The sequence below is a fragment of the Adiantum capillus-veneris genome, chromosome 5 (genome assembly GCF_014529385.1).
Source record: "Adiantum capillus-veneris isolate H3 chromosome 5, ASM1452938v2, whole genome shotgun sequence".
Classification (NCBI taxonomy): Eukaryota; Viridiplantae; Streptophyta; class Polypodiopsida; order Polypodiales; family Pteridaceae; genus Adiantum; species Adiantum capillus-veneris.
In genome coordinates, this window is record NC_140935.1 from 99283899 (window position 1) to 99300702 (window position 16804).

Genomic DNA, 16804 nt, shown 5'->3' on the forward strand with positions numbered 1-16804 from the left:
TGTGTCGTGCTGTAGTGCTAGCCTGCATATGGGAGATTTTTTGCTCTGCATATAAATGCGAAAAAGGTTTTGCTCAGCAAAAGGCATTCTGTGTCGTGCTGTAGTGTCGGACTAGGAGATGGCAGGTTTTGCTCAACAAAAGGCATTCTGTGTCGTGTTGTAGTGCCGGACTAGGAGATGGCAGTTTGACCTCTCTCTCTCTCTCTCTCTCTCTCTCTCTCTCTCTCTCTCTCTCTCTCTCTCTCTCTCTCTCTCTCTCTCTCTCTCCCCCCCCCACCAACACCCCCCAACATCTTTCCCTCTTGAATAACAGGTCTTGAGTTCAACTCGAGTCCTCGTCGAATAGATCTTTAAGGTCTCTTGGGATTGTTTCCTACGACGTTAAAATTCTCTTCTTCTTCTTCTTCTTCTCTCTTTCTCTTTCGCGAGGTAGGGCATGCTGAGGCACGCTCTCTGTGTCTTGCGCTGCAACCAAAAAGGCATCCAAATCCCTTTTGCGAGGCAATGCCTACTGAGGCACACCCTCTATGTCTTTCATTGCAGCCAAAAAGGCTCTAAAAAAACCTAGGTGAAGTGTAATCCAATCTACAAAATTTCACATTGAATTTGAAGATGAGAAAGCCTACATAATTCAGAGAAATTTAGTGTATAAAACCTTCAAATATGGACAATTCACCTCTCAAATTTCTCATATGGAGGTTTTTCAAGTTTTGGGAAAAAAATATTTTTGAGCACTTAGCACAGTGTTGAAGTTTGTAGTGAGAGACATGCAACACAAAACACCAATGACTATGCAACAAGGGAGTGGGGGGCGTCAGACTCGCAATGAGATTGGGAGCGGGGGTTACACACATCAACCGGGATTGGAAGATTTAAAAGGAGAGAGGGAGGGGCATCTTCAAAGATAATGGAATCATCAAAGTACATTGAGTAGCAAAATAGTCATCTGGTGGGACGGAAGGGGATTAGAATAACGAGTCAGTGTTATTGGTGGTATCAAATCAGTGGTAATAGGAAGCTTCATACGTAATGGTGGGATTGCTCATTGGCCCATGTGGTACGTCTGTGCAATTTGGATAGGTATTGGACCAAGAAGCCTTTACTGTATGTGATGTGAGGCCCTCCCAAATGGAGTTTGCTGAAATGCACTTGTAGTGGATATGTCCAAGAGAAATCTCTCTAAGGAATTGTGGACATCTCTCCATGTCTGATCTCAGAGCTCTTCCTCTCTCGCTCATATTTTTTCCTTTGAAGAGATCTCATGCATGTAGCTAAAGACGGGTGTAGGGGCTTATAATGTTGATCTTCAATTCATTCTAATGGTCACTATAGTCAATTATGGTGGAGCCAACGATGCTGATGATAGGGTGTTGCACAAGGTAGTGGATTACATGATTTCCTACCTTCCATATTTCAAACAATTGTATGATTTGCAAAGGCAATGCGACTAACATGATGTTGTAGTGCATGATGGTGTAGAGTAGATGGATTACTTCAAGTGTAGACTAGTCTATGACCCGTGCGTTGCTGCGGCCAAGAAGATGGTGTGCTTCAACTGAAGCAACCATTGATCTCCTTCCATCCACAATGGGGTTAAATGCCTATGATTCTCATGTGAGCTTTTAGAGCTCTTTAATACACTTGTGCACCAACCATAACTATAACTACTCTCTCTAGGGCAATGTACGACAACTCATAAGGTCTACGCACTCTCCACATTCACGTCAACCAAGCACAAATCTATCTTTTGGATCAACACTATGTCTACCTTTTTAAGTGTAAGATATAACAACTAATGAAGTGTAGCTACTCTAATCTATCTTTTGGATCAACACTATGTCTACCTTTTTAAATGTAAGATATAACAACTAATAAAGTGTAGCTACTCTCCACATTCTCGTGAATTGACCAAGAGCAAGTCTCCTTCTAGTTGGTCCTTCGAAACTCCAACACACTCTTCCCAATCATGGCAAATGTGTTCCCCCTGGGGACTCTCTATCTCTGTGTGTGTGTGTGCAGATTTTAAGAATTATCAACTCAATTTGAGGTCTCTTGGGATTGAATTAATTCTGAAAACGATGTTGAAATCTAAACACGGATGATATCTGAAAATTCAGACTAAATTTAATGGTGATGGCTAATTTCGGTGAGGTTCCGGTGGGGGGAAGGGTACTATGTCACGAGGCTAAGGGCTGATTTGCTCATGATGACTGAGAAAACACCAGAGGTCTTGGGTCATGTGGGGCACGACTTGTTCTGTGCTCCTGAGTCTTCTTACTTTGTGTCTTCTGCCTCTTGCTAGCGCCCCATGGGTCATATATATAGGTGCATAAGTGTGAGTCAAGCAGTAGCAGTCTTGATCCCATGATTTATAATGCCAAAAACTCACTATTAAATAAGTGACTATAATAGGTGGCTCATATGAAGTTGGGAAAAAAGGGTTCCTGTAGTGGAAAATGCTAATGCTGAGTATTGGGTACTGATGCTAATGAAATGGGTTGCGCAATCAGAGGGTATGCAGCTACTCTAAGTGCCTGGACATGCACATACTGCGTACAGGCTTATAAAGTTTCCAGAACACTTCCTAGGCTACCTAAACTCTAGAAGTAGGTACAGCTTGTGCACATGCACATATGGTTAGATGTGCACGTGACTCTCTCTCTCTCTCTCTCTCTCTCTCTCTCTCTCTCTCTCTCTCTCTCCCCTCCACCTCCCTTATCAAGCCTTGAGTTTAAGACTCGTTAGATGGATATATGGATCCTCGAGATCTCTTCGAAATGGGCTATGTTTTTACAATGTTAGGCTTCTTCTTCTTCTCACCCAACCCCCCCCCCCCCCCCCCCCCCCCCCCCCAAGAAGATATCAAGCATGGTAACATATCTCTATCTTAGTAGGCCAAGACAACCCCAAAGAAAGAAAACCAAACTGCTTATGTGGGTGTGGGCAATTGGAGGACTAATAACAAAGAACAATGCATCATTTATCAAGAAGAGAGGACTCCACGCATGTGGTGCCATGCAAAGAAATCTGATAGATAGTGAGATCATTTGTTTGTGTGGCTTGAGCCCAATCCTGGGAGGGACGACACACAGGTTGAGCTAGTCACGAAGAAAAAGCTCAAGGATGGTAGGCTCCAAAGCTTGCTAGCTTAGGACAAAAATCAACAGTTGCCCCATTTAGTTCCCGATCTACCACGTGTGCTTAATCAAGTGCATTGATTAAACATGTTGACTGCTTAAGCAAAAAATTGATCAAGTCATGTTGCACACGATCGACCAAGTGCTTGAACCTTTCACCTCACACGCTCAAGCTGAAGGTCAACATAAACATCTCGCCTGTGCAAAGGTATAAATTAAGTGTGTTTGAGAATATTCATTTCAAATAAATGTTGCACACATAAAAAAAAGACCTTGTGCTGCTCGCCTGGTCAAGCTAGAAACCTACATAGCTATCCGATTTTTAACTACAGCCAAGCTTACATACATGCTTGAACTCTTCGATACCTTCGATCGTAGATGCAATGTGTCTATATTTCTTTGTGAGCATACATACACACATAACGTGTGTTCGGGGCAGGCACATGCCCTTGGAGGCATTGTTTTCATGTGAGGTGGAGCAAAGAAAGCAAGCCATGTCAAAACCAACCACCATGATAGCTAGCAATTTGTTGTCCCATACACCCCCCACCCTTGCTACTCAAAATCCCCTCTCCATCCTTCTCAGTGACTCCCACTTCGCCACCACTGCCTCTGCCTCCACACACACACACAGAGTGGAGAGAAGAGATAGGTTCTCAAACTGAATGTGCTCGAGCCATGATTGCCGGTCTGCCTATTCTCTCCCGCCTCATCTGGGCTTTCACCTCTTCCATGGCAGCATCCCTCCTCAGATTGAAAACCTCACTTTGCTCGCCTACATCAACCTCAACTTTCAGGGCCAGTCGCCTCCCCTCTCTTGCCCTCTGCCTGCCCCCCTCTGGTCCCTCCCCAACCTCAGCTATCTCGACCTTCGGTACAACTCCCTACACGGCAGCCTGCCTGACACCATCTCCAACTCCACCTCCCTCTCTATGCTCTTGCTGGCCGCCACCAACAATCTCTCGGACCCAATTCCCCCCTCCCTTGCCAACCTCTCCCGCCTTCTCTACCTCGATCTCTCCTCCAACGCAGCCTTGACCAGCTTACCTTTCTCCTCGTCTCCTCCCGCCTTCAACCTCCAGCTCCTCGACCTTAGCTGGTGCGCCTTTTCTGGTCCCTTTCCTTCCTGGATCTTTTTTCAAACCAACCTCTCCCTCCTCGGCCTCGCTGCAAACCATTCCCCATCCCAAGCTCGCCTGGTCTCTTGCAGTTGACTTCCTAGACCTCTCCTCCAACAACTTCTCTGGAGAGCTTGGCTGCATCAGCTCGACCATCTCGCTCTCACCCACCCTCACGTCCCTCGATGTGTCCTACAATCAGCTTTCAGGAACCATCACACCTGGCCAATCCATCTCTTCTCTCCACTCTCTCTCTGGGTGTTAATCTCTCTCTCTCTCTCTCTCTCTCAGACCCGCGACACGCAGGGTGCTGCAACAGAAAACGAAGACCTCTCTCTCTCTCTCTCTCTCTCTCTCTCACACACACACACACACACACACACACACACACTTTCTCAACACACACACAAGCCCCCCGCGCACACGTCGAGCAACAACAACTTATTGACACGTGGCATCGCTGGCTGCTCGTTATTTTTGTAAGCTGCATAACGAAATAGACGATAGACGAAGACTCTCTCTCTCTCTCTCTCACACACACACACACACACACACACACACACTTTCTCAACCCACACACATCAGCCCCCCGCGCGCACGTCGAGCAACAACAGCTTATTGACACATGGCATCGCTGGCTGCTCATTATTTTTGTAAGCTGCATAAAGAAATAGAAGATGATGCCACATTAAAACTAAGTTTTTTTGGAGCACCGATTTACAATGTTCATATGAGAGAGAGAGAGAGAGAGAGAGAGAGAGAGAGAGAGAGAGAGAGAGATTCTGGGGGCTTGAATGTAACTCTCCTTCATATCACACCACTATTGTGTCTTCTGCCATCGCAAGCGGCCATTCCGCTCGAGGGGGATGGAGTGTCACTCGTTGTAATGAAAGAAACGATGTGAACATTAATGTTACAGGGCCATCACCTTTACCTATGTCTACATTAGAGTTTCCTAACCTTCACATTACATGAAGGATTCGTGTGCCTTTCCAAATTGAGCTTTAGTAGAAGAGAATTTCATTTAATTCATATTGGCGACCCTTAAAAATTTGGACGAAGTCACGAAGCAGCTCTTTCGAGGACTCGTTGTCTAGCAACACGTGTGACGTGTGCGTCCTCCACGCCACGTGGACCAGAGCTGTGACCAAAGCAAGGTCCGAAGCAGAGCTCCAGAAACCTAGCCTAACCGCGGCCCACACGAACCCTTAGATCGCTTAAGGTTCGGCATCCGAGTCAAGGCAGCCTCCAAACGAAGCTTCAGCTTCGGAACACGGACCCTCTACACAAACCTCAAAAGGTTTGGTACGCGAGCCTAGGCTTAATGTGTTGGACGCCCCGCCAGATGCGCTGATTATGGGCCGCTCGATCTCGAAGATGGACGGTTGCTGTTGAGCGAGCACTTTAGCCGTTCAGTTAGGGCTGCGAGCACGAATGCGACGGTAAGGATGTGAAGATGAGGTTGAAGGCCTTAATGTCATCCGTCCGATGAGATCCAACGGCTGTAGCTGTGCCAGTCACGGTTGACTGGGGCCAGATGCAGATGTGGGGTCCGCTTCATGCCGATGTGACAGTCTTCTACTGCCAGCAAGGCAGAGCACGTAGACAAGCTGCCAGCGTGGCAATGCAATTGGATCAGGTGCCTCTTAGGTGGCACAAGTTTTCTATTTTACTGAAAATGGGGCGTTCAACCTTTCATTTGTCCAGAGCAGGTTAAATACCAAGATGAGATCTAGACCGTCCATTTAGGCCGTCAATCCAGACCGCTAAATATAAACTAAGTACTTATATTGAAATAGATTGTGGTGAGATGCAATCCTAGCCGTTCGCTATGCGGAGAGCTATATCCTGGCCGCTTACATACTGCGAGACCTCCAAAAATAATCGCTCGTGCAATTAAAAGTAGTGAAAAAGAAGGTACCAAAAAGCTCTCTGCTCTATATTCCCTTCTTGGCGGATTTTTAGAAGTCCCAGAAATCCAAATAGAAATTTCCTATGTGGCATGAAAGGACTGTGATCCACACGTGGAGGCCACGAATGAGGGCTGTTTGCGGACGTGGAATATAAAATGAAAAAAGTCTATCCAGCATGGCACACTGCCATTGGTGCAGCTTTAGCTTGGAAAACCGGGAAATCCAGCGTGGCTTTGTAGTTTCACATTTTCCTCTATTTGGAGCACCACCAATAAAAGAATAGAAAGCAACGGTGACGTGGCACGCATTGGTAGAATGAGGTTTGGACGGAGTGGATGAGGCGAGTGCTGACGTGGAGAGATCAAGGGCGTCCGCTGCTTAGGATATCCGACACCCTGATGGAAGCCGAAGCTAGGTTGTTCATGATGGTGTGGGTGTCCCCTACAAGCTCTCTTCTTCTGCTTTTTTCTCCGAGTGGAGTCATGTTCACCCTCTTCTTCATCTCCTGTGCGCTTTCCGCCATAGCCCCAAAGCTTCCCCTCTTCTCCTTCTACACACCCACACCCCGCAGCAAGATACCCATTTCTTGAAACCCTCCCTTCCCTCCTCTCTCTCTCCGCGCGTTATCTCCCCGTGTCTGCTCGCCTGTTGCCTGTTGTCGCTCTCGCTCTCCCTCTCTCTTCTCCCCTCCCACAAACGATGCTTCACAGATTTTGCACTTTTGCACGCGCCCATCTTCTCCCTGCGCCCTCTCATTTGCCACTTCTTATCCCTTTCCCTACAAGCCTTCTCTGAGAAGTTTAGGGCTAGCGCTTCTCTCCCCTTGCGCAATAGATGGAGCGCAACAGGGAGGGCAGGCGATCAGGAGCAACAACTGCTGGAGCAGTTCCATCTGTTACTCGTCGACCGCGAGTTCGCGATGCATCAGGTATCTGTATTTCTCCCTGCTTTTAGTTCTCTCCTGGATCCAGGAAAGAACAACATTTAGATGCACTCTATGTGAAGGTGCAGTTTGCAATTCTCTGCTACATGGCTTTCTTCAGCTTGCTTTCAGGTGCTTTGTAAGACGTTGTATGTCTATGTCTTGTGTGCCTTGGTTGCTTATCTGTCGTCCTTTGAACAGATCAAGGTCTGTTTCTTAACATCAAGGTTCAAGTGTTGGATTTTCGTTTTATGTATGCTTGTTTCTGAGCAGTGTATATGAATTGGTTTCTGTTTGCTGCTTAGTGGATTTCTTGTGAATCTCGTCTCTTGTTTTGCTAAGTGGCTTGCTTAGACTTCAAATGGTCTTTTGTTTTAATTCTCTATATGTATTGTTTCAGATGATGAGGACCGGATGGATGATGCAGTAGACTCACGGGTCTGGGAGAGATCAAAGAAGGAGAGGCTTGCAACATTCCATGTCTCGGCTTCCATTAATGCTCGGAATAAGAGAAAACGCCCAGTACTCCCGCAGGACTTACAAGCCCCGGGTGGGCGTTTGAACGCGGTTGTTGAGGAGGCGGATGATTCTGTCGAAGAAACGGAAGCACAAGTTTCTGAGGATGATGACGAACCTCCGCCCCCTCCTCTTCTTAGAAGACCTGCAAAGGCTAGAGTCCACTCGAAGGTAAGGTTTGTGTAATGCGGGTTCTTTAGTCTATGGATCTGCTTGCAGTGGCAAAAGTACCTTCAACTGTCTGTTGTTTCCTTGCTTCTGTTAAACAGGAGGATGAAATTGTTATGGATATACCTGCTGTGCCGCGAAAGGCCCGGTCATCAATGTCAGCAAGTTCAAGATACTCATGTATGTGTTTATGCTGGAGATTGTTGTTTCTTTAATTTCTGCTCTATACGCATATAAACATACAGAGTTTCCTCTGCTGCAGTTCAATTTTTGAATTTATAAGTTTAAACTCTCATTAGAGTCCAAGACTTGATCTCTCTGAGGGCTTCGTAAGGTTATCACTGACGGTGGGATTGATTGTTTTTTGACAACAGCAATTGCGAGAAGGCAACCAGAGCCTCAGCCCCCTGAGCTCCTGAGACAAAAGTCTGCAACACCTTTACACACACCTTTGAATGGGAGCTCTTCTCCCAATTTTCTTCAGAAACAGGGAAAGAAACTTGTAAGTATGATTAAGGGCTGGGACTGTTTGCATTTCCTGCTTGTGGTGAAACTTCTCCATGACACGCTTCTTTATTTGCTGTGCTTGTCAACTATCTCATCCACATGGTTTCACAGTAAGTGTGAATTTGTGTGTGTATCTGGTGTGTGCAAGTATGAGATTCTCCTGTTAAGTGCATCTCATGGGATTTCCTCCTGTCAGTCTTTCTTGTAGCTCTCCCCCCACGTGCACAGCATGAACACAACTTATGCAATGTCAGATTGGTCTGTCTGGTTACAATGGGTGGGATCTAAAATTGTAGTCACTAGTGTTTGATGAATTGCATTCCTGCGCTATTTTGTCTTATGCTAAGTTTTCTATCTTGCATCTGCAGAAACCTGTGGGGCCCAAGGTCCGTGCCATGAAGGTGCCCAAGGTAACTTGTCTTCTAGTCCAGTCCTTTCTGCTTTGCAAGTGTATCTGCATGTATTTTCGCATGGGATCACTTGTACCGTCTTTCACATCTATCCACCCATGTCTGATCTGACATTGTGATTTTCTATCCCAAACACAAGTAATTTTACATATGTTGTGAAAAGTGAGAGGCTTCACTGGTTGTTCTTGCGAATCTACGTGTGAAGCCCTTGGTGAAAGTGTTAATTTGTAGATATAGCGTGAGCATATGTATGGTAGTTTATGCATGCTTACATGCTGCTCTTTCATTTGCAAACTTGGGCTGGGGTTTATGTCCATGCATGTTGTATTTTCAGACAGAGATTGAGATGGCTGGTGTTCGTCGGCAGGTGGCTGAGGCTTCAACACTATCTGATCAGGAAGCTGAAGTGGCAGAAGCTCTTTTTGATCTTGCCAGAAGTATACCTTCACACTCAGGCATGTTGGAGTCAAAGATGGAAGTCAAGCTGGAGTCAGAAGCAAGAACTGGCTCGCCACCAGTTGGGCATTCCCTGTCTGTGGGGGGTTCAATGCCTCACATGTCAGGCCTTCATCATCCTGGAAACACAAGTAATGGCTATTTGTCAAATCACCTGAAGGACCTGACTGCTCCAACGGTGGAGGGTAAGAATCTGAGAAACAGAGGCATTTTATATTGCTTGGACCGTTGCCATGGAAATTGCCACCAACTATGAAAATCAGAGATTTTTGATGTTATTAAGTGCATTTGGATTCTCAGGAGGAGGAAGAAAATGTCTGTTTGCGTGGTCACTCTCTTTTGACTTAAAGTAATTAGCATTTTTTTGGAGTTTTCAATGAGATGTTTATTAGAATATTTACAGCTTAGTAGGCCACGATTAACAAATTGGTTTGCTGGACATATTTTCTTAATTGCCTGTACAAGGGGCTGGAACACACAGGGGTGAGCCGAAAGATTCAACTCATTGGGAGGGCTGCTGCTGTGTTTAGTTCTAGAGGAGGGAGAATAAGCACGAAGAAGATGAGCTCTAACCAGCAATGCACGTGTTTGTGTTAAGAGCAAGAAGTAAAAAATGGGAGTACACGCAAGATCTAGACCTTCATCATTAGTACTTGCCTCTGGTTCTATGTTTTGCATACTGAATGCTGCCCTTAGCATATATGGCCCTCGGTGGGTAAATGTTTTCTTAAGGCGTTAACTGGTCTCAAAAATTTCAATATAATGGAGTCCTTTTGATGCGATGGTACGCATTCGTATATCATAGATAAAATTCTGGCTTTTTCACTCTTGTGGTGATTCTACAGGCAGCATTCACACCTATTGACACCTATTGCATGAGTATAGATTATCTTGTTTTGTTGGTCTTGTGGCACCTGTTGTTGTTTTTGGGCTATTTAAACACTTCTTTTAACACTTTGCAGCTCCTAAAAGGAAGCGCCCTCGAGTGGTTGTCAAATCAGAAGATGGAAAAATCTCTACACCTGTTCGTTTAGCCGCTTCTGGTGCAGTGTCTTCATCTGCGAGCCCATCTATCCCAAGCCAGCCCTGTGTGGGCGAGACACAGCGCGATTCTCTACCAGAGAAGGCACCATCTGATTTAGCCAGTCTACCTTCTGAGTCTTTGAAAATCAAGGCTGTGACAGATGCAATTGTAACTGAAGATAAGAAAGTTGGCCTTCGTGAATATGAGGGTAGGGAGCAGGGCGAATTTATAAGCTCCAAAGAAGAGCCACAAAATGTTCTTGATACAGGAGAAATACCGTCTGATAGGTTGGGGGAAGCCCCAGACACTGCTGATGCTGTCAGAGGAAATGAAGGGTCTTCAAAAAGCGAGTTAGTTAGTCGGTATGATATTATTTTGTTTTTTCTTTAATGGAAAATGGCTTCATGATTGATAAGTTCTTTGACCACTTCTCTTTTGTGTTAGGCCTGTTGAAACTCTTCGTGAAGATGGAAGCACCTCAAAGTTCAACATCGATTTGATGGTGTGTATGCCAAGTTGTACTTCAATATCTTTAGATGTGTGTAAAAAGTCTGTAATTAAGATGGCAACTTGTCTCTTTGTTAGGCTTCCCCTTTGAAGCACCTTGCCATGGAGGAAGATGTTGGATCTACAATTGACAAACAAAATATGGGTGACAACTCTTCAGTAAGTTGGAGTGGCTTCTTGAAGTGATGCCTTCTCTGCAAACAGTGAATGCTGAGATTCCTTTTGTTGATACGTTACTTTGTCCTTCCATGTTATACAGATCATACCAACAGTATATACTGGGCAGCACCATGTGGAAGAACAGTCACAACAAAGTTTAGAGTTGGAAGATGCTGTTAAGGCAATGGATGTTGCAAGGGGGCTTTCAAAACTTAAAGAGAAATTAGATGCGGAAAAGCAAGAAGTGAATGAAGATGCGGAGCAGCAGGTGCATGATCGTTTGCAAAAGGAGCATGTAGCAGCTACTCATATTAGCAGAGAGGATGAAGTGCGAGAAAAGGATTTGTCTTCTAAAACTTTGTCCAGGCCTCAGGAGGAGGTGTCAGGTACAAAAAATGAATGTTTGGTCCTGCCAAGATTTGATGCAAATCTGTGTGTGTTTTAGAGGTGAATTTGGTATCGTGCTGTGCAGATAATGCAGCAGCGCCTCCTTTCCTTTCATCAACATTGCCAACTGCCACCAGTTCAAGTGCTCCTGTAGCTTTGGCTGGATGGATGGGTGGTTTACCTCAACTTGGGTGTGCTCCCTTTACCTCTTCACTGTTTAGTCTGTGTCTGCTTAGCATTTTGTAGTGTGTAAAAGGTGCTTCATTACAGGTATTATGGTCCAGGAGGGTCTCCATGGGCTGCACAAGCCCCATTGCCAAATCCAGGCTTAGATGTAAAAGCAGCACACACTGCCATGCAGGTGAGTTTCAATTCGATATTTTTGCTAAGATTCCTCAAGGTGGTTAGCTCATATGTATTCTTTTTCCTTGTAGCTTCCACATGGTCCCATTTTATCACCAGTTCCAAGAATGAAGCGCTGTGCCACACACGTGTTTATGGCTCATTTCATCTATCGTGAGCAACAAGTATCTCGGCATTCGATATGGTCTGCTGCACTCTGTAGAGCTGCTCCCTACAATTTGAATATTCCACCAGTAAATATACTTGACAATGATAAGCTCGGTGGACATTATTTAGATGCGGCTCGAAAAGCTTCAGCTCCACAAGTACGGTACATGTGTGCAGTTTTCTAAATTTGTCTGCTGACTGTAGATATGGCTACAACTGAGCGGAGGTGGGTTTTTGCAGTCTGGACCATCATATGGCTACACAATTTCTCAAGGTGTTGGACCAGGCATAGCAGGCAGCAGTAGTAGCAGTGCGCCAGGCACCATGCTTGTACCAAATCATACTAGCAATGCAGGGGGGTCTGGTGATACAGGCAATGCAACTGGTACTGGCACAGCTTCTAACAATGTCATGGCTGCTCATGCCCAGTACTTGCAAGCAATGATGCAACAGAATGGTTTCGCTTCGTTTCCATTCCCATTTAATGGACCTCCTAGTCAGGTAAAGTTTTTGCTAACGTGCTCTCCTTTTTAGTTATTTAGTATTAACCAGGTTTCTGCTAGAAGCTTTTATAACCATGTTGGGTTTATTCTACAGGCCGCTCAATTTTTTAACAGCCATTTCTTCCCGCCTCACTTAATCCCCCCTCCGCTTCCTCATATGCAACCTTTACCCCAGCAGTCGGGGAATGTGCTACCGGTGCAGAAACAACAACAGGGAGTCGTGTCTTTACCCCACTCAAATTCTTCTCAGCATGTTGCACCGCCCCTTCAGCAGCAGTTGCAGCTGCAACTTGCTCCTCAGTCCCCATCTCAATCTCAGCAGCAGCATAACCATGTGGGGGTCTCTGCTCAGCAATTTGGGATACATTCAGATAAAGAGAGCACAGCTGGTGCCGAAAGTGCTTCGACAGCAGACAGCAGATTAAGTGCTATGCAGAGAAGCATGTCTTCACATCAGGGCCCCTCTAATCTGCCAAACCTTAACATTAATGCTTCACTGATGCTTGGAGCTAATTTACCTGGCATGCCGTCACATGATCAGGATGGTCCCTCACTCGTTCCTTCTGGTGGTAAACAGAGTGGCAAAGGGCAGCAGCAGTTTCAGGGCCAAAGTCCTGCTTCTCTGTCTTCTCCAATGCAGCCACAGCAATTTTCTACTGGTGCTGCGCCAAGTCTTCAGATGAAAGTTCTTGACCCCATGTTATCCCAAGGTTATTCCTCACTTGCAAGAGGCCCGGTAAATCCAGGTTCCTTGGGACTTGTGAGCTCAATGATGGGCACGCCTAGTCTCGGAGTGTTACCTGGATCCGTAGATGGTACCAAAGGTCCTGGACAACAGCAGCCAGTTTATGGGGGCCACGGTCAGCATTTTCAAAGGTCTATGCCTAAAGCTCCTTCTGCCAGTGATGATGCATATGCATTGAAAGTGCGAGATTATGCTGAGGAGAAGAAGAACTCAATGAAGCCTGTGGGAGGTCCTCCGCTTCTTTCAAGAGTAGATATGGAAGTTTCTTCACCCTCTTTGCAGGGATCTCCCCCCAATGGTAGTGGTGCTGCTAATGCACGTACAACTGGTGGCATTGGACGCTCGCTAAATTCAACAACCCCGCCGGATGCTCGAAGCTCAAGACCAGCTTCCTCTTCAGGGTCTGGACAAGTTCCTCTTCTGCAAAATCAACCACAAAAACAGGCTATGGGGCGTGCAAAATCTGTCTCGGGCAGTACGAATGTTGGTGCCACTCTTCCTGCTCACTCGGTTGCTGCCTATGCTGAGCGGGCGCTGCCAGGAAACCTTGGCAAGTTTCCTGGAACAGGTCTTCCATTTTCTGGTCAAATGGCCCCAACTAGCCAAACTTCTAAGCCTGGTCACTCTGGTGTAGCCAAGGGTGGGCAGCGGGTGTCCCCTGGACCAACTCAACAGCAGATGCCAAATGCAACAATGACGAAAAGTCATGTCCAGCAGACACGCGGTAATCAACCCGGGGTTCCTTCTACACCTCCTCGAATGCTACCTTCTGTTACAGCACCTGTATTGTCAGGAGGGACTATTCCAATGTCCACTTCGCATTCCTTGTCTGCATCCAAAGCTTCGACTATCAGCATCTCAAAAAGCCCATCGAATGGGAAAGGTTCTGTTTCCATGACGAAGGCAGGGCCTCCTACTAAGAAGACCCCTGTCAGTGGGCCAGGCATGTCTTCGGTGGTGAGCTCTGGGCAAAATGCGTCTTTAAGGGCCCCAAATCAACATAAAAGTCCTGCATCAGCTGCGCATGGTCCTCAATTTCCACAGCAGCAGTCATCTGTCTCAGTCCAGCAGCAAAGGCTTGCAACAACCAAAAATCAGGTCTACCCACAACTGCAGCCTCAGCAGGGACAATTCAAGCAGCCGTTTCAGGCGCAATCAGCATATCGGCCACAACTTTTCCTTCAACAGCATCAACAGCAGTATATGCAACATCAACTCCCTTCACAGCAACAGCAGGCTGTGCCTCAGCATACTCAAGTGCCTGTATCTCATCATTATCCATCAAACCCACAAAATTCTTCTTCTCAGCATAGTCAAGCTTCACAACAGTTTTCTCACCTTCAGCAACAGTTTCAGACCACTTCTTCTCAACCTATGACAGGCACCGGCGGCTTGACTTTAAATTCCTCTAACTTGACTTTGGGAACCATGAATATGAGCAACAGTGCAAGCTCAGATGGTGGTGGTTCGAAAGGCAACCCAACAAAGACTTCGTATGTTTCCGGGAATCCTGCCTCCAATGGGGCGATGCCTGAAGTAGTCACAACAGCCCATTCCACAGTATCAGGTCAAGTGAGCAGCCCCCATAATGGCTCTTCATCTTACTTGCAGCTGCCCCCTGTGAAACCAAATGAACAGAAGGCACCTGGTATGTCCGTTTAAGATTTACGGTTCCCATCTAAGGTTGTGATGCATATTGGTTTCTTTTTCCTTTCCTTTTTATGCTCTTGCCCATGGTGACATGTTGTCTTGTGAAATTTCAGATGTTTCTAGTCGCGAAGACATGACCAGTGCAAGGCATCTTGCATCGCCATCGTCATCTCAGGTTGCTGCTCCATCAAATCCTAGTTCCTCATGATGAAAAGGCTGCAACTCAACTTGGTTCAGTGTTTTTTCTGTATGCTTGGAAGACGATGAGGCCTTGGCAGCGAGACCAGCATTGATGACACTATGGATGAGACTTATGATTATGTTCAGATTGATTTGATTTTTTATGGTCTTGGCTCTGTTGTGAGTTGACATCTTCCAACAGTCATGCCTGAAACCCTTTGGAATTATAGGGTAATGATGGGTATGACTCCATAGATACAGAGGACTCTGGAGGTGCTTCAAGATTTTACACTTGTCCGAATACCCAGAATGAGGACTATGCGCTGAATGTTCCTGTCTGAAGCTGACAGACCTGGGTAAAAAACATTCTTTTCTCAGCCAATCTGCAATTCTAGCAGAAGCTGCGTGGATTGTGAGCAGACTGGGCTGTTGGGTTTGTGCAGCACACTACAGAATCCTTCGGCTGTGAAAAGTGTATCATTATTAGTGATGCCCAAATGATCGCCCTTGACACCCATGCAGGAAATGTAATTACGCTGGTGTGTATGGAGTCCTTTCTTGTAGATTTTGTGCTTTGTATAGGTTTGCCTTTTTACCGCACTTGTGGTATTATTATTTAGAAGTTACAAGACAACGAGAAAGGAGATGTGACAATTACCTCTCCTTGTGGTGGGCACTTCAAAAATTGTTTAGAGGGTCCACCATTCAGAAAGTAAAGATCCGAAAAGAGTTAATTTTTTGTCTGCATGAGTGTCTGCTTTGAGTATTATCTATGTTTTGATACTTTTTTATGTGTTTTCAGGTTTTAGTTATGAGCTTCATCCCTTTCCTGTGCCATGGCTGCCTTTTGTTAAGGCTTTGCTGGATGGACCTTTGGTTTTACCATTTTGAAATGCCATATTTGTATTTTTAAATTGAAAAGCCTCTTTTTCTGTTTGTGTTTTAAATGCTGAATCTAGAGGTTGGCGCAGTGAAGCTGGCTATTGCTTTATAATATAATCGATTTGTTTTGGAATGAACGTTACCTTGCTGTAACCTGAGTTGCTGTAACATGCAAGTTGAGAAAGCTACCGTTTTATCCACCTTCAGGCCATAAATGTTGATGCGCTTTTTATTGTAGGTTTTACCAGTCCTTTGGATGAAGCACATTACTGATTTATGTCCCTTATTTCTCAGATTGGGCTGGCTAGTGGATGGTTGTGATTTGCCACATTGGACCGTGTGCCCTCTTACTTTGTATTCCAATGGAAGCATTTAATTTGGCATGGTTTCATCATTTACACTCGTTGGAGCTGCTGAATGTTTGGGCTCCCAAAGTTGGTGCACTCAGAAAAGTTTGTCAGCATGAAGGGATGATGTGCTCTATGAACTTCGTAAATGAGCTAGCTCGAGGGTTTTTGTCCACCTCTCTCTCTCTCTCTCTCTCTCTCTCTCTATGTTCACTGGATAATGTTCTGTGTTTGCAAGTGCAGGAGTTGCCCTACACTCTTGTAGCTGGCTTGATCTCTTCATTGTAAAGTGTGAGTCAAGGAGAAGAGAGTGGATTTATCCTACATGCGGAGGAGCAAGGTTGTAGAGCTACTTAAAGTTCATTTCATGAATGAATAAACAATTCCATTTTGCACTACATGCTTGTCTATCGGGAGCTTGTGCTAAGCTAAGTCAATACTCCAGATCGTGTTTATGAGTCCAAGTTAATTTTATCTTGGAACTTAATTCACTTGAGTGATACTTTTGCTTACACACTCACTTACGCATTGACATTGTTTCTCTTTCATCCACCATAGCTAGCTCGATCCAATTTCTAACATTTGGTATCAGAGCCATGGTGTGCTAGCTAGGATTGTTGTTATGCATTTGTGTGTTGGTACAATTAACATTACTCTATTATCATTATATAAATCCATTTGTTATGCCTTTCTATTGCACATCGCATGTTTGATTAGTGTTCCATTGGTTAACATGAGCATGTTCTTGAACTAAAGACTCTTG

General features: G+C 45.4%; 1 protein-coding gene across 4 annotated transcripts; it reads left to right on the top strand.

Moving 5' to 3' along the window:
* Positions 1–6598: 6598 nt before the first annotated feature.
* On the top strand, positions 6599–16439 carry LOC147457803 (uncharacterized). Of its 4 annotated transcripts, none has more exons than XR_015188145.1 (17): positions 6599–7096; positions 7491–7777; positions 7876–7954; positions 8149–8276; positions 8650–8691; positions 9026–9332; positions 10110–10533; positions 10616–10673; positions 10757–10837; positions 10938–11223; positions 11310–11415; positions 11495–11585; positions 11659–11892; positions 11975–12235; positions 12332–14630; positions 14746–15351; positions 15989–16439. XR_015188145.1 is itself a non-coding variant. In XM_086512591.1 (16 exons), the coding sequence occupies exons 1-16, from the start codon at positions 7003–7005 to the stop codon at positions 14838–14840; spliced, it is 4872 nt and encodes a 1623-aa protein (XP_086368717.1). In that variant the 5' UTR covers positions 6599–7002; the 3' UTR covers positions 14841–15555. The 4 variants fall into 4 exon arrangements, 2 of the variants coding, with proteins under 2 accessions (XP_086368717.1, XP_086368718.1); XR_015188146.1 differs by lacking the exon at positions 15989–16439 and adding an exon at positions 15615–15975; XM_086512591.1 differs by lacking the exon at positions 15989–16439 and having other exon boundaries at positions 14746–15555.
* The last annotated feature ends 365 nt before the right edge of the window (positions 16440–16804 follow it).

What these genes read in the sequence shown, in the direction of transcription:
- LOC147457803 (XM_086512591.1), top strand. Translation starts at nt 7,003, where the DNA reads ATGGAGCGCAACAGGGAGGGCAGGCGATCAGGAGCAACAACTGCTGGA. An exon ending in AGCAAGTTCAAGATACTCAT is followed by an intron (nt 7,955 to 8,148) that starts GTATGTGTTTAT and finishes TTTTGACAACAG; the next exon opens with CAATTGCGAGAAGGCAACCA. An exon ending in CAGCACACACTGCCATGCAG is followed by an intron (nt 11,586 to 11,658) that starts GTGAGTTTCAAT and finishes TTTTCCTTGTAG; the next exon opens with CTTCCACATGGTCCCATTTT.